This window comes from Stenella coeruleoalba, assembly GCF_951394435.1.
Source record: "Stenella coeruleoalba genome assembly, chromosome: 1".
Classification (NCBI taxonomy): Eukaryota; Metazoa; Chordata; class Mammalia; order Artiodactyla; family Delphinidae; genus Stenella; species Stenella coeruleoalba.
The window spans coordinates 162,398,043-162,418,865 of record NC_137169.1 but is presented as its reverse complement, the minus strand read 5'-3'; the positions used below and the strand labels follow the sequence as shown (position 1 = coordinate 162,418,865).

Sequence of the window (20,823 nt, the reverse complement as noted above, 5' to 3'; positions counted from 1 at the left end):
TGTGTACAATAGTTTTCACAGCTTGAAATTTCTAGTATTCCCTTGAATAACCTTCCTCGGCTCCTTGGACAGAGACTGCTTCCGTGGCTGTATTGCAATAGGACTGGTCAACAGCACAGAGTCTGGCATCACACCCCCTGAGTGTGGCTGGGTGGGGGCCCAAGCGGACAAGGATCTGTGGCACTCTCCTCCTCTGGGCTTCTCTGACTTTGGCTTTATGGCTGGGGTGGTTCAGAATAAAGGCATGGTGGGTCAGAAGTGCAGGAGGGGATGGAGTTGTGGCTGGCCTCAGATTAAGGGCAGAGATGGTGGTGGACAGAGACTGTGGAAGGCCTAATCTCTGTTATAGCCCAGATGGACTTCTCCTCTGTGTGACTGTATCACCAAATTAAAGCAATTAGGATTTTTTTTTTTCTTGGTGGATGGACACTCTGCTCTGAAATTTTCATAAGCAAAATTAAGTTTAGTAGGGGCCAGGACCCCAGGTATTAAAATCCTTGTATCCAGGGTACACAGCAGTCCCTTTCAGGGAAACCCTATCCCTCACCCCTGCCTGAGACTGTTTTTTGTTTGTTTTGGACTAATATCTACTGTTTATTGGAAAATTTCAAAGCACCCTGCAACATATCACGTACGTTATCTCAGTGGTTTCTCACAGAAGCCCAGGGAAGTATGTATTATTACCTCCACATCTTACTGAGAATGTAAGAGTTTCAGAAAGGATAAGCCATTGGCCCAAGATCAAACTGCTAGGGAGAAGCCAAACCATAATTTGATCTTACTATGCCTCAAAATTATTTTTTTTATAAGCACTCTGAGTTTTAAAAATTGCTTTCAAAACAAAATTCCCCCAAATAATGCCAGAATGCAAAAGGTACATAAAAATGTCCAAAACTGTGGGGTTTTTTAACCAACAATGTTTTAAATAACAGATTTGAAGATCATTTGTATAGTTTTTTCCTCTTAACAGGAGGTCAAACCTGGGACTAAAGTGGATCCCTTGTTATTGTTATTATCACCTCATGTAAATTAAAAAACAGGAAGGAGAAAATCTCGGAAAGAATTCTAGCTGAGGCCCCAAGTGTGCAATAAAATGTAAAGATCTTAATAAACAAAAGCCCTGAAGAAAAGCATTCAAGAGGCCTGCAAGTTTAATAAAACACGAGTTCAATTAATTTTGTGCAGCTGAACTAAACTGAACGGAATGAGAGCTGGCAGAGCTCCTACTCAACACACTATAACGCTGATGGAGTAAAAATGAACGGAATCGCTGTTCGCCCCAGAGATACTACAGACGCGCCCGCTCGAGCCACTCGCGTAGGCGCAGAGCCGAGCAGAAGGGGTGAGGCGCCAGGGTGCAGCGCTCCGCGCAGGGATCCGCCCCGCCTTCTCCGGCCCCGCCCCCCACGCTTCAGTTCCCAGCCTTGCCACTAGGGGCGGCCGCGAAGCTGCGCGGCCCCGGTTTCCAGCCGGGCCCCTTTCCCAGCCGGGCCCAAGCATGGCTGCCCCCAGGACTGCGGGTCGGGAAGGCGCCGTGCTCGCGCTTTCCTGACAGCCCCTGGCTGCTGTGGTCTCCTTCTCTTCCCCAGGCCACTCCAGCAGACATGTTTGCCAAGGCCTTTCGGGTCAAGTCCAACACGGCCATCAAGGGGTCGGACAGGTGAGGGAGAGAAGAGCCTGCTCTGCCCACCAGGGCACCCAGACATCTCTCAAGCTCCGCTGGCTCACAGCCTTTTCTGGGCTGGGTCAGCCGACTTGGGGTGGAGGCCGAGGGGTACAGCCGGAGAAGGGACCCCGGGGGGCGGGCCAGGGTGAGTTAGACGTGTTTTGAGAGTGAAGATGGAGAGGAGGCCTGATTTATCTCCCAGGCTGTCTTTTGGATATTTTAGTGAGTTTACGAGAAAGCGTAATTCAATCAGCGCGTACTGACTGCAGTCTGTTTAAGGTGTCGTGGAGGATGCAGAAATGAAGGAAAACGGGGTCCCTGCCCTACCAAGAGCTTTGAGTCCCTTGGGAGAGATTAGATGGGGCACGGAGAACTACAAGTATACGAGAAGAAGTGTCTAGTGATTACCACTGGCAGGAGAGACAGATGGAGGGTGAGGTGAGAGAGGATAAGGCACATGTGGTAAGAGCTGTTTTGCAAATGAAGGTATCACCTTGGGAATTTTGGAGCCAGTGTTCTATAGTTGTCATTCTTGGTGCCCTAGCAGAGCTGTTTAATCATAGGTTGACAGATTTGTCAAGCATATATGAGAAAGGAGTGGGTCCAAGAGCTATGTGTGGAGTCAGGAAGGTAGGGCTTAGCTTCCAGTGGCAGGCTAACTTGGGTTGCTTACCGGATCTCAGTTTTTTCCTTTTTTTGTAAAATGGAAAGACATGCCCCAGGAACATGTGAAAATAGATGAGACATTGGATGAGAGAGAGAATGGGATGTTTTGGAAGAGTGAGAATAGGACATCATCAACCAGTCTTTTTCTTGGCCTTCGTGATTTTATAGTAAGTCTTGAGTCCTCAATATTTATTAAAATCCATCCAGGCAGCATACATACCAGGTATGTGTGCTCTCTGCAGGAGAAAGCTTCGGGCCGATGTGACAGCTGTTTTCCCCACTCTTGGAACGGATCAGGTCTCTGAGTTAGTACCTGGAAAGGAAGAACTCAACATTGTGAAGTTGTATGCTCACAGAGGGGATGCAGTGACTGTGTACGTGAGTGGTGGTAACCCCATCCTATTTGAACTGGAGAAAAATCTATATCCGACAGGTACGACAATGGGATGGAGATGGCCATTACTATGGTCCTTGCCTAATATCTGTTTCTTCCATTAATCTGTCTTCCTTAAAACAAATAAATGCAAAATCTCCCTAAGAATCTTTTTGGATTTCGTGTCCCTAGAATTGGGTCTTTCAAGATCAGAAACTGCTATAAAAGTGAGGGGAAAAAGGGTTAACACAAAAAAGGAGGTGGTTGCCAAGGGAAATTCTGAGGTGAAGAAACACTTGTTTCTAGTGGGTTAACTAGGGATTGGAGCAGAGGTCGTGAAAAGGGTGGAGTTTCAGGGCATGTAGAAAATGCTTCTTAGAACTTTCACTAGGGGAATTTTCTTAAGATACTGAAGAGATGCTGTGATGGGAAAGAAGCTGGGTTCGTTAAACTCCATACCCAGCTGTCTTCGTGGTGGACTTTGGTTGAGATCTCTCACAGGGATTCTTTCTTAGGCTCTCGTCTGGCTCTCAGGATTCTTTGCTTGCTTTCTTTGTCACAGATCTCAGAGAGGCAGTGTCCTTTTCTCTTTTCCTTGGCTGCTGACACCTACTTTGTCATTTGGGGGCTTTTCTTCCTCCCAGCTTGGCTGCAGCAATGCAGTGCAGTCTCCTACCCCAGGCCACCCCTACCCCCACCCTGCTTTGCTGCTGTACACATACAAGCCCTTTTTGATCTAAGGGTTTTACTGCTAAGCCCTGTGGAAACAGAGAGAATAAAAATAATAAACATGGGAAAGTTTCAGAATTTCTTACAGGCTTGTGCCCTGGTTTCGGATTACTTGCTTCTGAGGTCATAAAAGGAATCCTCGTGGGGGCTCTGTCCCTACTTTTATCCACTATGGCCATTAGGGGCTGCTGCAGTCCAGGTGGAACGATAGGTGCCTCCACGTCTCAAGTGACACCCAGTGTCTTAAGTCTCCGCCTTCTTCAAGACTGCAGCCTCCTTGAGAAGGGAGTCAGCCTGCTGTAAACTATATGGAATGTGTTTCCCACAGGAAAAGGGGCACTCAGTTCCCAGAGAGGGGGAAAGGGATACTGGACAGGCAAAAGCAGATGTTCACTTCATCACTAGTTTTAGCCTTACACATAAATATCCAACTTTGGCAATTAAACAGACAAAGCTGTAGCTCACTTCATGTGTCTTCCGACCAGTAAAAGTGATAACTTCTCAAGATCATAGATTGAGAGAAACTACTGCAAAGAGCTCAATATAAATATGTAAAGAATGCAGGTCTCTAAGGCTAAAGGGAGCAAGGATTCTAAAGTAAATAGCATATAACATATAAACCGCTTCACAAACTTGGGGTAACCTAATTTAAAAAAAAAAAGAATGCAACTTCTTTGGGCATCCCCTTACAACCTTCTCTCTAGCTTTGAGTTGAGTTTCTTTTCTACATCTTGATTAATGTGCCCTTAGTGTTTGGCTTTGCCATTCCCCAGGGGGTTGACTTTTGGGCAGTAAGTGTTTTCTGGCTCTCTTCTTGGACAGTGTACACCCTGTGGTCTTATCCCGATCTTCTACCAACATTTACAACATGGCCCCTGGTGCTTGAAAAACTGGTAGGGGGAGCAGGTAAGAGTATTTTCCTATATTCTGGATACTGGCTGAAACCTACTTAGTAAAGGCCAACTACTTTAATAAATGCATCCATTTTGTGCATTCATATGATTGAAAAATAGAATTTTTCCCCATGTCTGTTGCATCTCTTACGTGGCTGCTTCTATGAGCTCTCTGGGCCTCTCTGACCCTGCTGTAAGGCTTAAATAAGATAAGTAACATGAAAGTGCTTTGTGAACTGCCATATGCTATACTTTAGATTAATAAACTGAATTTAGGAAACCAGAATAAGATAGATCATGGAACTGGACCCTCAGCTTGGCGCTTCAGTTTGACCACTAGTCTCCCAGCAGGAAAAGGTCTGATCCTCAGTTTGCCGCTTTTAATTTTCATTATGAATAATGTAGTTGATGCTTAATAAATGTATGTTTGTTGAGCAAATGAATAAATGATGAAGTAAACTGTGGAGTTAGTTGCAATGCTTTTGTTTCCTGCAGATTTGATGCTGCCAGGACTAGTGGTGCCCCCTGCTGGTCTGCCTCAGGTACAGAAGGGTGACCTCTGTGCCATTGCCTTGGTGGGGAACAGGTACTGTGCCAGTCAGCTGTGCCTATGGGGAAAAAACTTAGGGAAAACTTGGGAGGGGTGGGAATGACAACTTCACAGCCTATGGATAAAGGATTAAAAGAAAAAACAGATTCTTCCTGAACAATTAGAGAGTGGGGAATGGCAGTGAGCCTGTGGGGTGTCCATACATCCGGGCCAAGTGTATTTGCTCCTGCTGCTGCTTTTTTAAAATTTATTTGTTTTTTTTCTCCTTTAAAAATTTTTTTCTTAGATTTACAGAAGAGTTGCAAGTATAGTACAGAGTCCTGAAATATTCCTTACCCAGCTTCCTGTAATGATAACATCCTGTATAAACACAGTACAGTTATCAACACTAAGGAATTAACATTGGTACAGTCCGTTTGACACTATTACAGACTTGATGCATATTTCCCCAGTTTTCCCACAATGTCTTTTTTCTTTTTTTGTGTTCAAGAATCCAGTCTAGGTACCACATTGCATTTAGTTGTCATGCCTTCTTAGTCTCCTGTCTGTGACATTTTCTTGGCCTTTCCTGCCTTTCATGGCTTCAACATTATTTTTGTCTAACATCCGCATCATCATCCTCATCTTTTAATTATTTTAATAGATTTATTGAGATATAGTTTTCATACTATAAAATTCACCTGTTTCAAATGTACAATTCAGTGATTTTTTTTTTAGTATATTTACAGGGTTGTTCAGCCATCACCACAGTGTCTCTTTTTTAAAATAAATTAGGAAGTAATCGTATGAACAGTTCTGAAAAATCAAAACCCTCTCACCCCATAATCCTTTTCTCCTAGAAGTAACCATTATCATTCTGATGCATGTCCTTGTCAGCCTTCTTCAATGCATATATACACGTGCATATAAAATGTATGGTCTGGGGTGTGTATGTTTAAAAATACAAATAAACAAACTTTATCCCTATTACTTTTTCACTTCAGGTAGTGGGGACATTTTCCGTGTCAGCAAGCACAGATAAGCTGAATCTTTTTACCCGCTGTGGGGTGATGGGAAAAGTCCTCTTCTAGTGGACATTGTGGTTGCCTCTACTTTGTCTCTATCACAAACAAGATCTTCCTGATGCCTCTAGGGACACTAGTGCCAATATTTTTCTAAAGTAGATACTAAGAAGCAGAACTGTTTGGCTGAAGATCGTGCATACTTTCTGTTGCCCTATAAAAATGCTGTGTCCCTCCTACCTACAGGGTATATGGAGTCTGTTTCCTTACATGCTCACCGACACTGGATGTGATGGGTCATTTTCATTTGTATCATCCTGAATGAAAAATGACATCTTATTATTTTACTCATTGCTTCTTTGAGAGAGAAGCATAGTAGGCATGGGAGGGGTCAGTGTTTAAAGATCTTACTTTTGCTGCTCATATTCTCCTATTTTCCTTGAACCTTTTGGAACCAAGCACCTAGAAATGTTTCCTTCCTTGTTTACCTGTAGCAAAACTTGAAGTTGAAAAGAATGGTGAAATTATTGATTTTTCCCCCCAGTATTCTATCCAAGATAGGAGAAAACTACATAAATGTGTATTTGGCCTCTCAGTTTGGCATTTAGAATGTATGTGGGAATGAAGCCTAGGTGGTTTATGGAAGGGGATGAGGGTACAAGGGAGTTTACTAAAACTGCAAGCCAGGTTCGAGACTGAAGTTCTTGAGCCATTGACCATTCCAAGGGTGGAAGACAAAGATCCGTCTTTTAGGAACTGGGAAAGAAGCCAAATTCAAAGATTCTGTGGCAGGAACTGACCCATGGGCACAGTAAGTGGAGCCACCGGATTAGCAAACATTTTGTTGAAGTTCAGGTGTTGGGAAATCTGCCCTTGAATCATCTACCTTAGGTCCAGGCAACGTTGCCAGGCTTGTATATTCCCCTCCTGTTAGCCAGCTGGACACCAGTCCTTACAGGCAATGTGTGAGCATTGCTGAGTAACAGTGGGCTGACAGAGATTTCCATTTGGGCTTTGGTAGTTTTTTTGTAGTTATTGTAAATGTGGCTGTTTTTTATACTTTGGACACATCCAGTTCTTAGATAGATAGTTATACAGAGCAAGCCCTGTTACAAAGAACCAACTCAGAAGGAACCTTTAGTTGGTACCACTGTATCTCTCTTCTCTCTTCCCTGTGGCATCCCTCAGCCTAATTTATGGCATATGAATGGCCTCCCTTCTGAATTTCCATATAGGATGGCTATGCCTTTTTTAAATGGGGAGATAATTTATATTTTTGAAATTAAAGAAAGGAAACTTTAAATATCCTTCTGAGTCCTGCCTGGGTTTGATTCATAATAATATAACAGTGATAACATCAGCAGAGGAGTTAATTACACAGAAGGGAATATTTGGTCAAGGAATTTTTGGAAGTCATATGTGTAGGTAATTTGAATAAGATTGAGACTGCACTGAGTTTTAGCTCTGTGATACAAGTGGATGCTTCAGATTTGCAACCGTGGTGCTTTGAACACATGTGTAGAAAGCTGGTCCTGACATGTGCCCTCCTGGAAGACTTTCCCTGACCCTTGTCTCTGGCCTCCTCCTCTCAGAGCCCCCGTTGCCATCGGAGTTGCTGCCATGTCCACAGCTGAGATGCTGACCTCAGGTCTGAAGGGAAGGGGCTTCTCTGTGCTCCACACCTACCAGGACCACTTGTGGTGGGTTCCATGCTTTTTCTGTTTTATAGGGAGCTGGGTGGGCGGAGAGAGCACAGGGCCTGGATTCAGAAGTGAGAGTTTTGATCCCTGCTGTGTCCTTAGTCAAATTGCTGACCCCAGACATTAATTTCCTTGCAAAATGTGAAGAAAAAAAAATATATATATATTTTTGCCTGTTTAGAAAAGAAATTACAGAGAACTTTATTTTCTAGGTGAATTGTAGAATCCTAGGGCTGGAAGAAGGCCTTAGGGACTGTCTTCTCTGCCTCTCAGTACAGTGATATTCTTTATTTTTATGGCACTGGTCGATCTGGCCTTTTCTGCCGTGTACATTAAGGCATTTTCTGACCCCATGACGAGTGCTCGGGAATTCTCACATCTGAATCCAAATCAAAGTAGAGTAGATCCTCAGGCACCAGGGTGATAACCTGATTACTTTCATGTTGTTCAAGTTCCACATTTCGGATCTCGTCCTCATTATGGAACTTGCACTTTCTCACTGTGACAGTTGCTCTCTGGAGCTGTATGTGAGTTTATTTTCTGGTTATTTTCTTGTCATTTAACCAAAATAGTAAGTAGTGCTTTTCTCGAAAGCAGTATACCTGGTCTTTTGGCCAAGTGTTGTGGCCTGTTGCTATAGATTTACCCTTACGTTTTTAGTCAGTCTTGGAGTTACTTATTTTACAAGTATTGGCCAAGCCCTGCTTTGCTGGAGGTACAGCCTCATCAGTCTGGGTTTCAGCAGGCATTTGAGGGCTGCTTACTCACGTACTCACAGCACCTTGTTTTCTGACTGTTAGTCTGGGCAATTAAGGTCCTGTTGTCTAAATTGTCTTATCAGTGGCTGCCTCAGTCCCCCCTCCTCCCACCCTTTCAAAATACTTACGGTATTTACCTGATCAGAATAGCCTAAACATACGCTGTGGCCTCACTAGTAGCCATACTAATAAGCCCTTCTGCAGCTGTTAGTAAAACTTTGTTTGACTTGCATAATCTTAGTAACATAAAGCTTTTTGCTTTTACCCCTCTGCTACGTGGCATCCCTTTTTTTCCTGTCTTCATAAGGCTTAATGGCATAAAACCATTGTAATCTCTACTCTGCAGGTTAGATTGCATTCTTTTTTTTCAATTGAGGTATAGTTGATGTACAATGTTATGTTAGTTTCAGATGTACAGCCAAGTGATTCTAGTGATCATTAGTATATCTAGTGATTCTAGATATAGATATATACATATATGTTCCTTTTCAGATTCTTTTCCATTCAAGGTTATTACAAGGTATTGAATATAGTTCCTGTGCTGTACAGCTGGTCCTTGTCATTTATCTATTTTCGGTTGCATTCTGATTTAACACAGAAGCAACTGTTTTTGCAGTCTTGAGCAGTCCAGGTGTTTGTAATTTGTTCCATACGCTCAACCTTGGGTTTGTATTTCACCAAACTGGTACTACAGATGCGTTTGCAATCTTAATTTGGTTATTTAATTCAAAATAGTTTTATTTTTAATTTATATGAAGGGAATACTTTGGAAGGGGAGCTCCACTTTAACTATGTTGTCTTTAATCTTTCTCTGTCCCTGTATTTCTGTTAATAATATTATTATTCCTTTGGGTTAAGGAGGAGGCAAGAATTACTCTCCCCATTTCAGAGATGAGGAAACTGAGGCATGGGACTTCTCTGGGCCCAGAATTGGAAACAGATTTTGAGAGGCACACCCAGGTTCTCTGGCCTCTCCTGGACACCCCTGCCTGTGGGTCTTACTCTCTCTGGACCCCCACTGACCCCCTGACCGGGGCTGGAGAGTGTTGCGGCTGCTGCTCAGTGTTTCTGACATGAGGTTTTTGCAGGCGATCTGGAGACAAGTCCTCTCCACCATCCATTGCTCCACTGGCCCTGGATCCCCCAGATCTCAGTGAAGAGAAGGGGTCTGTCCAGGCAGACACCACCTTGCAGGGAGACATGAGGCGCCTGACCCTGGAGGGAGAGGAGGAGGAGGGGGAGGTTCAGCAGAGGTGTGGGGAGAAGTCCCTGTCGGAAGCCACAGAAGACCCCAGTGTCGGGAGCCTGAACCCAGACCCCACGGACAGCAAGACCCTTCAAGGTACAGCTCTGGCAGAAGTAGGGCAGTCTCCTCTCAGTGTAGGAGACTTAAGTGCTCTGCTCTGCTTCTGACTAGAGCGGCACTACAGCTCCGGGAGGGGAAGGGAAAGTCCTTATTTTTGCTGAGGGTGGTGCCGCAGCCCTTTGCCATCTTACCTGGGAGTCTTCCGCATATGTCGCGTTTCCCTGGATACCCGTCGACTCTGCTATTTGGACTGTTCCCAGCTACACGGCCCTCTTAGTTTTCTTCTGCCTCTGACTTCTCTATCAGAGAAGCATCTGCGCCTGGCTGGGTGGGACTTTGTGGCCTGACCCCTTCTGTGGGGTGAGACCTCTGTAAAGGCTCAGTGTTCTAGAGAGTCTGCGAGCTTTGGTGCCTGGGAATGGGCTCCTTCAGAGCTGAGGGGTAAGGTACGGATGTCACTGTGCGGGGAGTTTACCTGTGCTGCGTGGGCCTTCTGCGGCCCTCAGGAAGGATGTGGTTCTTGTCTTTTCCTTGCAGAGCAAATGGACGAACTGTTGCAGAGATGCTTCTTGTGTGCTTTGAAGTACCGCGTCAAGAAGGCTGACCTCCCTTTACTCACCAGCACTCTCCTGGGCAGCCACATGTTCTCCTGCTGGTATGGAAGGATGGTGTGGGCTGGGGGCTGGGCGGTGGGTCTGTCTCTTGCTCTTTGGTGGTAGGATGGGACAAGGCTGATGGGGGAATTGTTTTAGGGACATGATGTGGAAAGAGTGAAGTGGAGGGTTGATCTAGCAAATACTGAGTTTTAAAGACTTAAGTTTTAGCCAGTAAAAGGATGTTGAGGAAATGAAGGTTAAAATTCGCAAGGCGCTTTGAGCACTGCCTCTGCTGTGGTGATTCTGGGCTCTTTTACTGATCGGGCAGCATGTCCTGCCCCGGAAGGGCCCTGGGGCAGCCTGTTTGTCTGGAGGCTTCAATCCCCTCACACCTTTCTGAAGAGTAGGTGGGCCAGATTAGGTTGTGTCAGCAGGAAGAATCGGTGTGAACCCCCCACCCGACCCGCACACACAGCCACCAGCAGAGGGAGTGTTACATGTGGGTTGAACCTGGACTTTGAAGACAGAGCCATCTGGGCTCAAAAACCAGCTCCCCAGGGTGTTGGAGCAAAGGTGTATTTGAGCCCATTACCAGGCTTCTCTGAGCCCTGATTTCTAACACTTGTAAGATTGCTGTCAAGATCAAATAACCTGACATTTAATAAGCACCCAGTAAATATTATCATGTCAGGAGATTTGCTTATTGGTTTTCACCTCAAGTCTGAATTTCTTTCTGAGAATTTTGCTCTGTTTTTTAAAAAAGTGGTTTTAAGGGGCTTCCCTGGTGGCTCAGTGGTTGAGAGTCTGCCTGCGGATGCAGGGGACACGGGTTTGTGCCCCGGTCCGGGAAGATCCCACATGCCGCGGAGCGGCTGGGCCCGTGAGCCATGGCCGCTGAGCCTGCGCGTCCGGAGCCTGTGCTCCGCGACGGGAGAGGCCACAGCAGTGAGAGGCCCGCGTACTGCAAAAAAAAAAGAAAAAAAAAAAGTGGTTTTAATGTAATTCTCTTCCTCTACATGTGAGTTTCTTTAAGGCATTCTATACACGTATGGGGTCTGGAGTGCGTGGCAGGATACTTGGTAATTTGTCCTGACCTTGCTGGGTTGCAAGTAACTGGGAAAGGGGTAGAGGTTCTTAACCTGGGGTGGGTTCTAGAAGGGATCCCTATGAATCCCACTGCTTTTGCTTGTCACATTTTGAGAGAAGATGTACGTTCTGGGGAGATAGAATGATTACAGCTTTCGTTAGGGATCTTTCCCCCAAAGCTAACAGTCTATAAAGAGTCAGATAGTAATTATTTTAGGCTTTGCAGGCCCTACAGTCTCTGTTGCAACTGTGCAAGTCTGCCATTGTGGCAGTAAAGCAACGATAGACAGTAGATGAACGGGCATTGCCAGATCTGGCCTGCAGGATGTGGTTTGCCTTGCTGCCACAGTGAGCTTGGTGTTGCAGACGCTCACCTGGAGGTGAAACTTCTGAGGCCACAGAAGCCTGTCTAGTTTGAAAGGAATCTAAAGCTGTATCTGGTACAGTAGCCACAAGCCATGTGTGGCTATTTAAGTTTAAATTAAATAAAATTTAAAATTCAGTTCCTTAGTCACATTCGTCACGTTTCCCGTGCTTAATAGCCACATCTGTCTAGTGGCCACCACGTTGATAGCAGAGAACATTCCATCCTTACAGAAAGGCCTATTGGACAGCAAGGACCTGGAGGAGCTAAAGTCTGCATCTCTCTCTGATGCTGCCGATGGGCAGAGAGCTCTGGAACAGCGGCCTCTTTCTGAACGTGCAGGAGGAAGGCTGAGGAAAACGTCCTCCTCTCAGTGTCAGGCAGGCCGTACCACTACTGCTTTGTTAGCTTAACTTGCCTTTTCCATCTGCCATCAGCCCCGAAGGACGACAACTGGACATAAAGAAGTCAAGCTACAAAAAGGTAAGCGGGTCCCTTCTCTGCATACCCACACAGGGAGCTGTGTAGGGGCACACGTGGCGTGAGCTGGTGGACATGGGGAAGCCCTGTCTGCAGGGCTGAGGCTAGAATTAAGCTTTTTGATTCCAGGTATAGGGGGCGGAAGAAAACTCTCCCTGGGCTGAGGCAGTTGGGTGGGCACCCACTCCCCTCTCTCCTTCCCACCCCTTTATATCTGATCCAAGTTCTGAAAGGCTTCACCGGCAGGGGCCCTTCCCTTCCTAACTGGATGAGGACAGGGACTGTCCCACGTCCCTCCCCGGGACCTGCCCAGCTCGGTGTCTGGCATGTCTCAGGTGCTCAGCGTGTGTGCAGAGTCGATGAGGTCCCCTACCACTGGCCCTCTCTCCCTTAGCTCTCTAAGTTCCTGCAGCACATGCAGCAGGAGCAGATTATACAGGTGCAGGAGCTGAGCAAAGGGGTGGAGAGCATTGTGGCTGTGGACTGGAAGCACCCGAGGTGAGTGCAGGGGGCCTGGTCACCGCAGCTCAGCTGGCCCCAGGGCGCCTGGGCCACGGACCGGGAATCGCCGAGACACTAGTATAAAATGTGTTTTTTCTTTCCTTCTGCTGGGTTTTAGGATCACATCTTTCGTCATACCCGAGCCCTCCCCGACCTCCCAGACAATCCAGGAGGGTAGCAGGGAACAGCCCTATCACCCTCCAGATATAAAATCCCTCTACTGTGTCCCAGCCAGCATGACCCTGCTCTTCCAGGAGTCTGGCCACAAGTGAGTTTTTGGAGAGCAGCCCTTCTCTGCCTGCTTGGTGTTCTGGCCTATAATCCTTTCAGCCTGAGTAGTGTTCTTCTGTGACTGGCAAAACCTGCTCTGCCCCCTCCTCCCTTTCTCCCAGATCCAGCTTCAAGCCTCCTTCCCCTGGGAAGGGTCTCTGGACTAAGTGAATGAGAGAGTAGGTCTCTCCCTTTTCTACCTGTAATTATTCTTCACACGGCCCTGCTGGCCCCTGGCAGGAAAAGGGAAGAACCCAGAGGTCGAGAAGCTGAGGACATCGCCCTGCTGAGCAGGAAGTGAATCTTGGTATTTACAGTTTGTCTCCCAGCATAGCGTGAATAACGCCCCCCGTCACTTCTCACCTAGGAAGGGGAGCATCCTCGAGGGCAGTGAGGTCCGAACAATCGTCATCAACTACGCCAAGAAAAATGACCTGGTTGATGCAGACAACAAAAAGTGAGTGGATGGGGAGGGGAGCTCGCCCCATGTCTTTCAGTGTTCATCTTCAGAACATGTGGGGGGTGGCTGGGAGGGAGGGGTGCAGGAGATCACAGACTGCTAGCAATAATCAAGGCCAGTGGTTTCTAAACCATGGGCTGTAGACACTTAGAGCTGTGGTCTAAGGTAGTCAGATCCAGATATGCTGTCAACATTGACTGTAGCCTGAGTAAGCATCATCTCATATGTATCTACTGTTGATTTTCCAATGCACTTGCTCTTGTGAGGAACAAAATGCAAACTTTAAAAAATTTTACCAAAGCCATCTTAGCTCTTTGGTATTCTCTGTTTTCTTAGTAAGTGGATATAGAAGGTAAACTACTAAATGAAGAGTGTTTCATTAATTTTTTTGTTTTTAATTTCAAAAGATACCCTCATGATCAAAAAGTTGGGAACTACTGGTTTAATCATGGTTAGTTAGTAGCAGAAGTGAGCCGGGATCCCGGTCTTCAGAATTTTTTCCCATCCCACTTTCCCCTCCACTGCCTGTTTCTCCTTTGTTCTAGGAAAGCAGATGTGTACCTCCCATCCAGAGGGTACGTTGCTTCATGGACTGTGAACCCCTAATTGGTTCTAATAATCCTGAATGACTTTAAACAACACATAACACATGAATCCTGAGTGGACCCTGGGATCAGAAGGGGCGGGGCTAGCAGTTCTTTATTGCCTTTTCTTTCCCTTTAGTCTTGTGAAATTGGATCCCATCCTATGTGACTGCATCTTAGAGAAAGGTGAACAGCACACAGTCATGAAGCTTCCATGGGACAGTCTCCTGAACAGGTAGTGGGGATTGGCAGCCCCTCCCCAGTGTTTCCATCCCCTCCCCTTAATGTCTATCACATTGGACTTCAGAATTGTCCCTCTCATCAGCTCTGACTTTCTTTCCATAATTCACACCATGTCAGTCTACATAAACACAGGCTTGGGTAATTCTGACGCGGAGGGTCTTTGGAGCGATATGAGCCAACACAGTATAGAAGAACTTGAGAAGGAGAGAGAAGAGGAACATTAATTAGAAATAAGAGCTTCAAAAAAAGAAGGTGTGGGTGGTGGGTGGGGATTGTCTTAAAGTCTTTTCAAAGGAAGGATTCTTATACTCTTTCTTTTCCGTAGACCCAAAACTGAAAATAACTTGTATAAGGAGTTAGCAAACTAGCCTGTGGGCCAAATCCGGCCTGCTACCTGTTTTTGTAAATAGGGTTTTTTGGCACGCAGCCACACCCATTTGTTTACATATTATCTGTGCTGCTTTCCTGCTAAATGACAGAGTTGAGTAATTTCAACAGAGACCATATGGCCCTTGAAGGCCTAAAATATTTACCACCTGGCCCTTTCTAGAAAAAGTTTGTCAATCTCAGTATATATGCTAGCAAAAGAAAATCTGGTTAGACAAAAGGTAGAAATTCCTTGTGGTAAAGGTGTCTATAAATGATGCATGATTGCAGCATGTCAGAAATGTGAAGCAGCACTTTATTCTGCTGGGTAAGGGAGACTCTTGAGATAGTAAACTCCACAAGCCCGCCTGGGCAGGTTTTCAGAAGGCCAGGCAAGTGGACAGTTTCTAGGGGCTCGAGTCTCGGATGTTCCCTTCCCTGAGTCAGTGGGTCTTGACTGTGGCCACACTTTGGGGAGCTTTAAAAAATGAATCTTCCTGATGAGAGTCTCTGACTTAATTGGTCTGGGGTTTAGCTCCCTAGCTGACTTGAATGACTCTACTGTGCAGGCAGAGGTGAACCGCCACCTGTAAGGTCAGCTTCCATCTAGCTGTCTGCTGGGAATGGGATATGAGGAAATGGTTTCTGCTGGCTTTATCAGTCACCAACTCATTAACTCCTGTTTCAGATGTTTGGAAAAATTGCAGCCTGCCTATCAAGTGACCTTTCCGGGACAAGAGCCCATTGTGAAGAAAGGCAAAATCTGCCCAATTGACATCACCCTAGCACAGAGAGCTTCTAACAAAAAGGTAATTTTTAAAAGACACAACGTTTGAAGATGGTGATTTAATGTCCCTGCTAAGTTCTAGTCTCTCTAATGTGATCGGAGGTTTTTAGATTGGCCTTAAACGCCTCAAAGATTGTTTAGGAAACACCCATGTTTGTGTGACTGGGCTAGGCCCTATGTAAAACAGGTAAAGCTGACCCCCTCCCTCACTGCTCTCTAGGATTTTGTGCTAGGAAACTTGCTAGAGCCTGGTTCTAAAAGTAAACAAGATCTTATATTTATTTTTTTCTTAGAACTATGGTAGGGGCTTTCAGCTCTTACTCATTCTGTTACCTCTTGGGCCTTGCTCAGTGAAAATAACTACTAAAGAATCGCTGAAGGAGGGACTTCCCTGGTGGTGCAGTGGTTAAGAATCTGCCTGCCAATGCAGGGGACATGGGTTCGATCCCTGGCCTGGGAAGATCCCACATGCTGTGGAGCAACTAAGCCCATGCGCCACAACTACTGAGCCGGCGCTCTAGAGCCCGCGTGCCTCAACTACCGAGCCCACATGCCGCAACTACTGAAGCCCACGTGCCGCAACTACTGAAGCCTGTGTGCCTACAGCCTGTGCTCCGCAACAAGAGAAGGCACCGCAATGAGGAGCCCGTGCACCACAACGAAGAGTAGACCCTGCTCGCCGCAACTAGAGAAAGCCCACACGCACCAAAGAAGACGCAACGCAGCCAAAAGAAAAAAAGAAAGGAAAGAAAAAAAGAATCGCTGAAGGAACTGAGTGTGTTTAGCTTGGCAACACAAAGTCGTAGGGAACAAATTACATCTGTCCTCAAATATGTGAAAAGCTGTACTTGGAAAAGGAGTGCACTTATTTTGTATGCCTTGAGAAGACAGAAATAAGATTATTGGGTAGAAATCCCAAGAAGCCAGACTTGGGTTCAAAATAAAGAACTTTCTAGTAGTGTGTGGTTATGAACGTGGGCTTTGAGATTAGAGACCTGGGTTCCAGTGTGGCCTTGCTGCTTGACTTTGAGCAAGTTACTTAATGTTATTTTGCCTGAGTTTCCTTATTTGAAGAATGGGGATAATACCTACCTCATAAGGCACTGTGAGGATCAAATGAAGGAATATATGTAGGCGAAGCACTTAGAATAGTACTTGGCATATAAACGTTCAATAAATGAGAACCAAACAATGATAACCTTAATAATTAGCAATAGCCGCCATTTCTTGAATGTGTAATTATGTGTGATGATGGTTTTGTCTTTATGTTAAAAAGAGCCCCTGGGCTTCCCTGGTGGCACAGTGGTTGAGAGTCCGCCTGCCGATGCAGGGGACACAGGTTCGTGCCCCGGTCCGGGAAGATCCCACATGCCGCGGGGCAGCTGGGCCCGTGAACCATGGCCGCTGAGCCTGCGCGTCCGGAGCCCGTGCTCCACAATGGGAGAGGCCACAACAGTGAGAGGCCCAAGTACCGAAAAAAAAAAAAAAGAGCCCTTGTCTTTTGGCGATACGTACGGAAATATTTGCAGACGAGATCTGATGTCTAGGGGGATTTGCTTTAAGGTAACACAGGAATGGGGGTGGGTGGGGATATAGATGAATCAAGGTTGGTCATGAGTTGATAATTGTTAAAATTCATGATGGGTACATGGGAGCTCATCGTACTATTCTACTTTTATTTATGTTTTAAATTCTCCATAAAAAAAACTTTTAAAAAGTATATGAATTTTTTCATTATTAAATTTGTTATGGTGATCGATGATCAGTGATCTTTGATGTTACTATTGTGAAAAAGGTTACAACTCGTTGAAGGCTCAGGTAATGGGTAGCACTTTTTAGCAATAAGGTATTTTTTAATTAAGGTATATACTTTGTTTTTTAAGATATAATATTATTGCAAACTTAACAGTATAGTGAGAACATAACTTTTAAAAATATTTCATTGACGTATAGTTGATTTACAATGTTGTGTTAATTTCTGCTGTACAGCAAAGTGATTCAGTTATACATATATATATTCTTTTTTGTATTATTTTCCATATGGTTTATCACAGGATATTGAATATAGTTCCCTGTGCTATACACTAGGACCTTGTTATTTTTCCATCCTGTATTTACTAGTTTGCATCTGCTAGTCCCAAACTCCTAATCCTTCCCTTACCCACCCGCCTCCCCCTTGGCAACCACAAGACTGTTCTCTATGTCTGTGAGTCTGTTCCTGTTTCATAGATAAGTTCATTTGTGTTGTATTTTAGATTCCATATATAAGTGATATCATATGGTATTTGTCTTTCTCTTTCTGACTGACTTTGCTTAATGTGATAATCTCTAGGTCCGTCCATGTTGCTGCAAATGGCACTATTTAATTCTTTTTTATGGCTGAGTAATATTCCATTGTATATATGTACCACATCTTCTTTATCCATTCATCTGTAAATAGAATGATAGATAGGTTGTTTCCATGTCTTGGCTATTGTAAATAGTGATGCTATGAGCATAGGGGTACATGTATCTTCTCGAGTTATAGTTTCGCCTGGGTATATGCCCAGGAGTGGGATTGCTAGATCATATGGTAGTTCTATTTTTAGTTTTTTGAGGAACCTCCATACTGTTCTCCATAGCAGCTGTACCAATTTACATTCCCACCCAGAGTGTAAGAGGGTTCCCTTTTCTCCACATCCTTTCCAGCATTTATTATTTGTAGACTTTAATGATGGCCATTCTGAACAGTGTGAGGTGGTACCTCATTGTGGTTTTGATTTTCATGAGAACGTAACTTTTATATGCACTGGGAAACCAAAAATTCATGTGACTCATTTTACTGTGATACTCGCTTTATCATGGTGGGTCTGGAACTGAACCCACAATACCTCTGAGGTGTGCTTGTATTGGATGGGGTAGAAAGAAAAAATCAATTTAGAAGCACAAAAATTAATTATTTGGATGAAGGTACCATGGTTATAGGGATGGTGAACATAGGGGGTGAGGAGGCTTCTGAGGCCCTGGAAGGTTTCTGGAGGGGAGGGCATGTGGTCTGTACCCACCATCAGTCTTCTGTCCCCCACAGGTGACTGTGGTCCGGAACTTGGAGGCCTATGGTCTGGACCCATGCTCAGTGGCTACCATCCTCCAGCAGCGATGCCAGGCTAGCACTACTGTCACTCCTGCCCCTGGGACCAAGGACATCCTGCAGGTTCAGATCCAGGGAAATCAGATCCACCACCTCGGCCGGCTGTTGCTCGGTGAGCATCCCCTCTTAAGAAGCAGACACATTGGTCTAACTTGGCAAAGATCTTCCTACCAACTAAACTCACCCTAGTGAGTCTACCATATATGTAGCTTTTAGCAGCCAGAGAGAGGTAGAACTAATGTTTGAACTAGATCCTTTAGCCCCCAAATTCATTGTTTTCTCCACCATGCTAGTAGTTTTCTTCCTGGTTTTCCTTTTTTTGTAAGACATTTGTTGAGCACCCAAACTTTGCTAGGCACTTTGCTGGGCTTTTTGCAGGCTTGGTCTCTCTGAATCATAACGATGCTGCAGAACTGTTTCTGTTTTGCAGATGAGGAAACTAAGTTTCAGTACATTGCGCTGAGACATTCAGCTGTTCAGTGCTGCAGCTGGGCTCTGAACTTTGATTTGCTTGACTCCCAAGCCTAGGTTCTTTCTACCAACCCTGAGTCACCCAGCCTCCAGTCTGTCCTCAATGCCAGCTGCCGGAGTCAGCTTCCTAAAACAATGTGATCACATCACTCCTCTCTGAAAAACTTTTTATATCTCCTTAATGCCTTCAGAATAAACTCTTAAGCTCAATAAACAAGACCCTCCCAGCCCAACCCCATCTTCCATCCGGGTTCTCTGGCAGGTCCCTGATCCCCACGCCAGGCTTCAGCCGTGCTGGTCTCCTTTGCTGTTCCCCATGTGCACCTGCATATTCACACCTGGGTGCTTTCCTCTGTGTTGTCGCCTCACCTTGCGTGGCCTCTCACAGCCTGACCTTAAAGGCTCATTGGCCCAGCTCAGGGGTCACAGGAAGCCTGTCTTAGAACATGTCCCTTTTTTTTTTTTCTGTTTCCTTAAATTGACATTTAAAAAACTGCTAACATAGTACTTTCCAATTGTGTTTATATTTCTGGTTAGTGTCTACAACTTGGCTAATTTATTCTGTTGTCTGAACTCCCTGTTAGACTGAACTTCTTGAATCAGAGACCTTACCTTTTTCATCCTTTTTTCATGCCCAGGGTCTGGCCCATAGTAAATGCTCAATAAGCAAATTTATTTTATGATCTAAGGCAGTACCCAGCAGTTAACTTTTACAGTTGAGCCCCTTTAAGTGAAAACCCCATACGAAATACAGAGGAAAAAAGATAAACACATGACTGAACTCAGACACACATTCTCTCTTGTGAGAAAATTATAAATGCCTGAAGTACACCTAGAAGGTAGCTATCAACGTGAAAATTGCTGAAATACACACGTCATCCTCGAGGTGTAAGGATAAATGGTCCATTCCCGTTGGAGTTGAGTTTGAGCTGGGTGGAGAAGAGCAGGTCATATGATGGAAATGGTTTGAACTGAGAGTTGACAGCAGGAATGAGCACACAGTGGGGCAAGAGGGCCAGGAGGTAGCTGTGCAGATTGGGGACCTTGGAGGTCGGGGCCAAGGAGGGTCATTGTAGACAAAGGGGAAGGAGTTGCGGGGAGGAGAGCATACACATGCCTCACTGAGGAGTTTCTGCCTTTTGGATTGTAGAAGAGTATCGGCTTCCTCGAAAACACATCCAGGGCCTGGAAAAGGCCCCCAAACCTGGCAAGAAGAAGTGACAGACTCTTGTTTCATGTGGTTGATCCAGAGGAAATCCAAGCTGTGGGCTGGTAATTTATATGAGTATTTTCTGCTTTTGCAAATTAAAAAAATATATAATTCTTTACCAAAATAAATTTTTATTCTAATCTAAATTTGATTTCCCTCCTGTTTCCTCCACTTAGCTAAAATGTACGAAGTTTTCAGATCAGAAGCCATTTTAAATGGACACTCAAGGCCGTTGTGGCGTGCCTTTTCCATTCATGTGGTTTCAGTCATTTTAGTTCGTCCTCTGCTTTCAAGGCTGAATAGCCCATGCAGAGTTCAGGCAGGTGGGCCCTTCCCATTTTTAAAGTCCCTCTACCAAATATTCAACAGCCTCTTGCTATTCTTACTACCTAATTAACCTCCTAGCCCAAAATCACTCCTTCACATCTTTAAAGGGCTATTTATATAGATATTTATATTTGTCATCAATCAAGGCAAAAGAAGGAAGGGTTGGCCTTAAGTTCTAGCAAAGTTTAGGCTATACAGAAATAAGAAACAGTGAAAGCATATTAGGACATGGAATTCTATACAACAATGAGTTTTCCCCAACATTGGCAACTGCCACTAACAGCCGTAAGTTGTGATGTGGCTGCA

The 20,823-nt window shown here is 45.1% G+C and overlaps 1 protein-coding gene across 1 annotated transcript; it reads left to right on the top strand.

The window, feature by feature from the left end:
* The first annotated feature begins 1,324 nt into the window (after positions 1 to 1,324).
* EIF2D (eukaryotic translation initiation factor 2D) lies at positions 1,325 to 20,286 on the top strand. Its single transcript, XM_079912388.1, has 15 exons — positions 1,325 to 1,660; positions 2,575 to 2,765; positions 4,257 to 4,340; positions 4,823 to 4,913; positions 7,471 to 7,578; positions 9,425 to 9,678; positions 10,180 to 10,297; positions 12,126 to 12,171; positions 12,563 to 12,666; positions 12,788 to 12,937; positions 13,307 to 13,396; positions 14,123 to 14,218; positions 15,281 to 15,401; positions 18,447 to 18,621; positions 20,131 to 20,286. The coding sequence occupies exons 1-15, from the start codon at positions 1,605 to 1,607 to the stop codon at positions 20,199 to 20,201; spliced, it is 1,755 nt and encodes a 584-aa protein (XP_079768514.1). The 5' UTR covers positions 1,325 to 1,604; the 3' UTR covers positions 20,202 to 20,286.
* Positions 20,287 to 20,823: the final 537 nt, after the last annotated feature.

Bases quoted from the DNA above. Each gene is read 5' to 3' on its own strand.
- EIF2D (XM_079912388.1), top strand. From the start codon at position 1,605: ATGTTTGCCAAGGCCTTTCGGGTCAAGTCCAACACGGCCATCAAGGGG. The intron at 12,667-12,787 runs GTGAGTGCAGGG...GCTGGGTTTTAG, and splicing joins GTGGACTGGAAGCACCCGAG to GATCACATCTTTCGTCATAC. The intron at 13,397-14,122 runs GTGAGTGGATGG...CTTTCCCTTTAG, and splicing joins GTTGATGCAGACAACAAAAA to TCTTGTGAAATTGGATCCCA.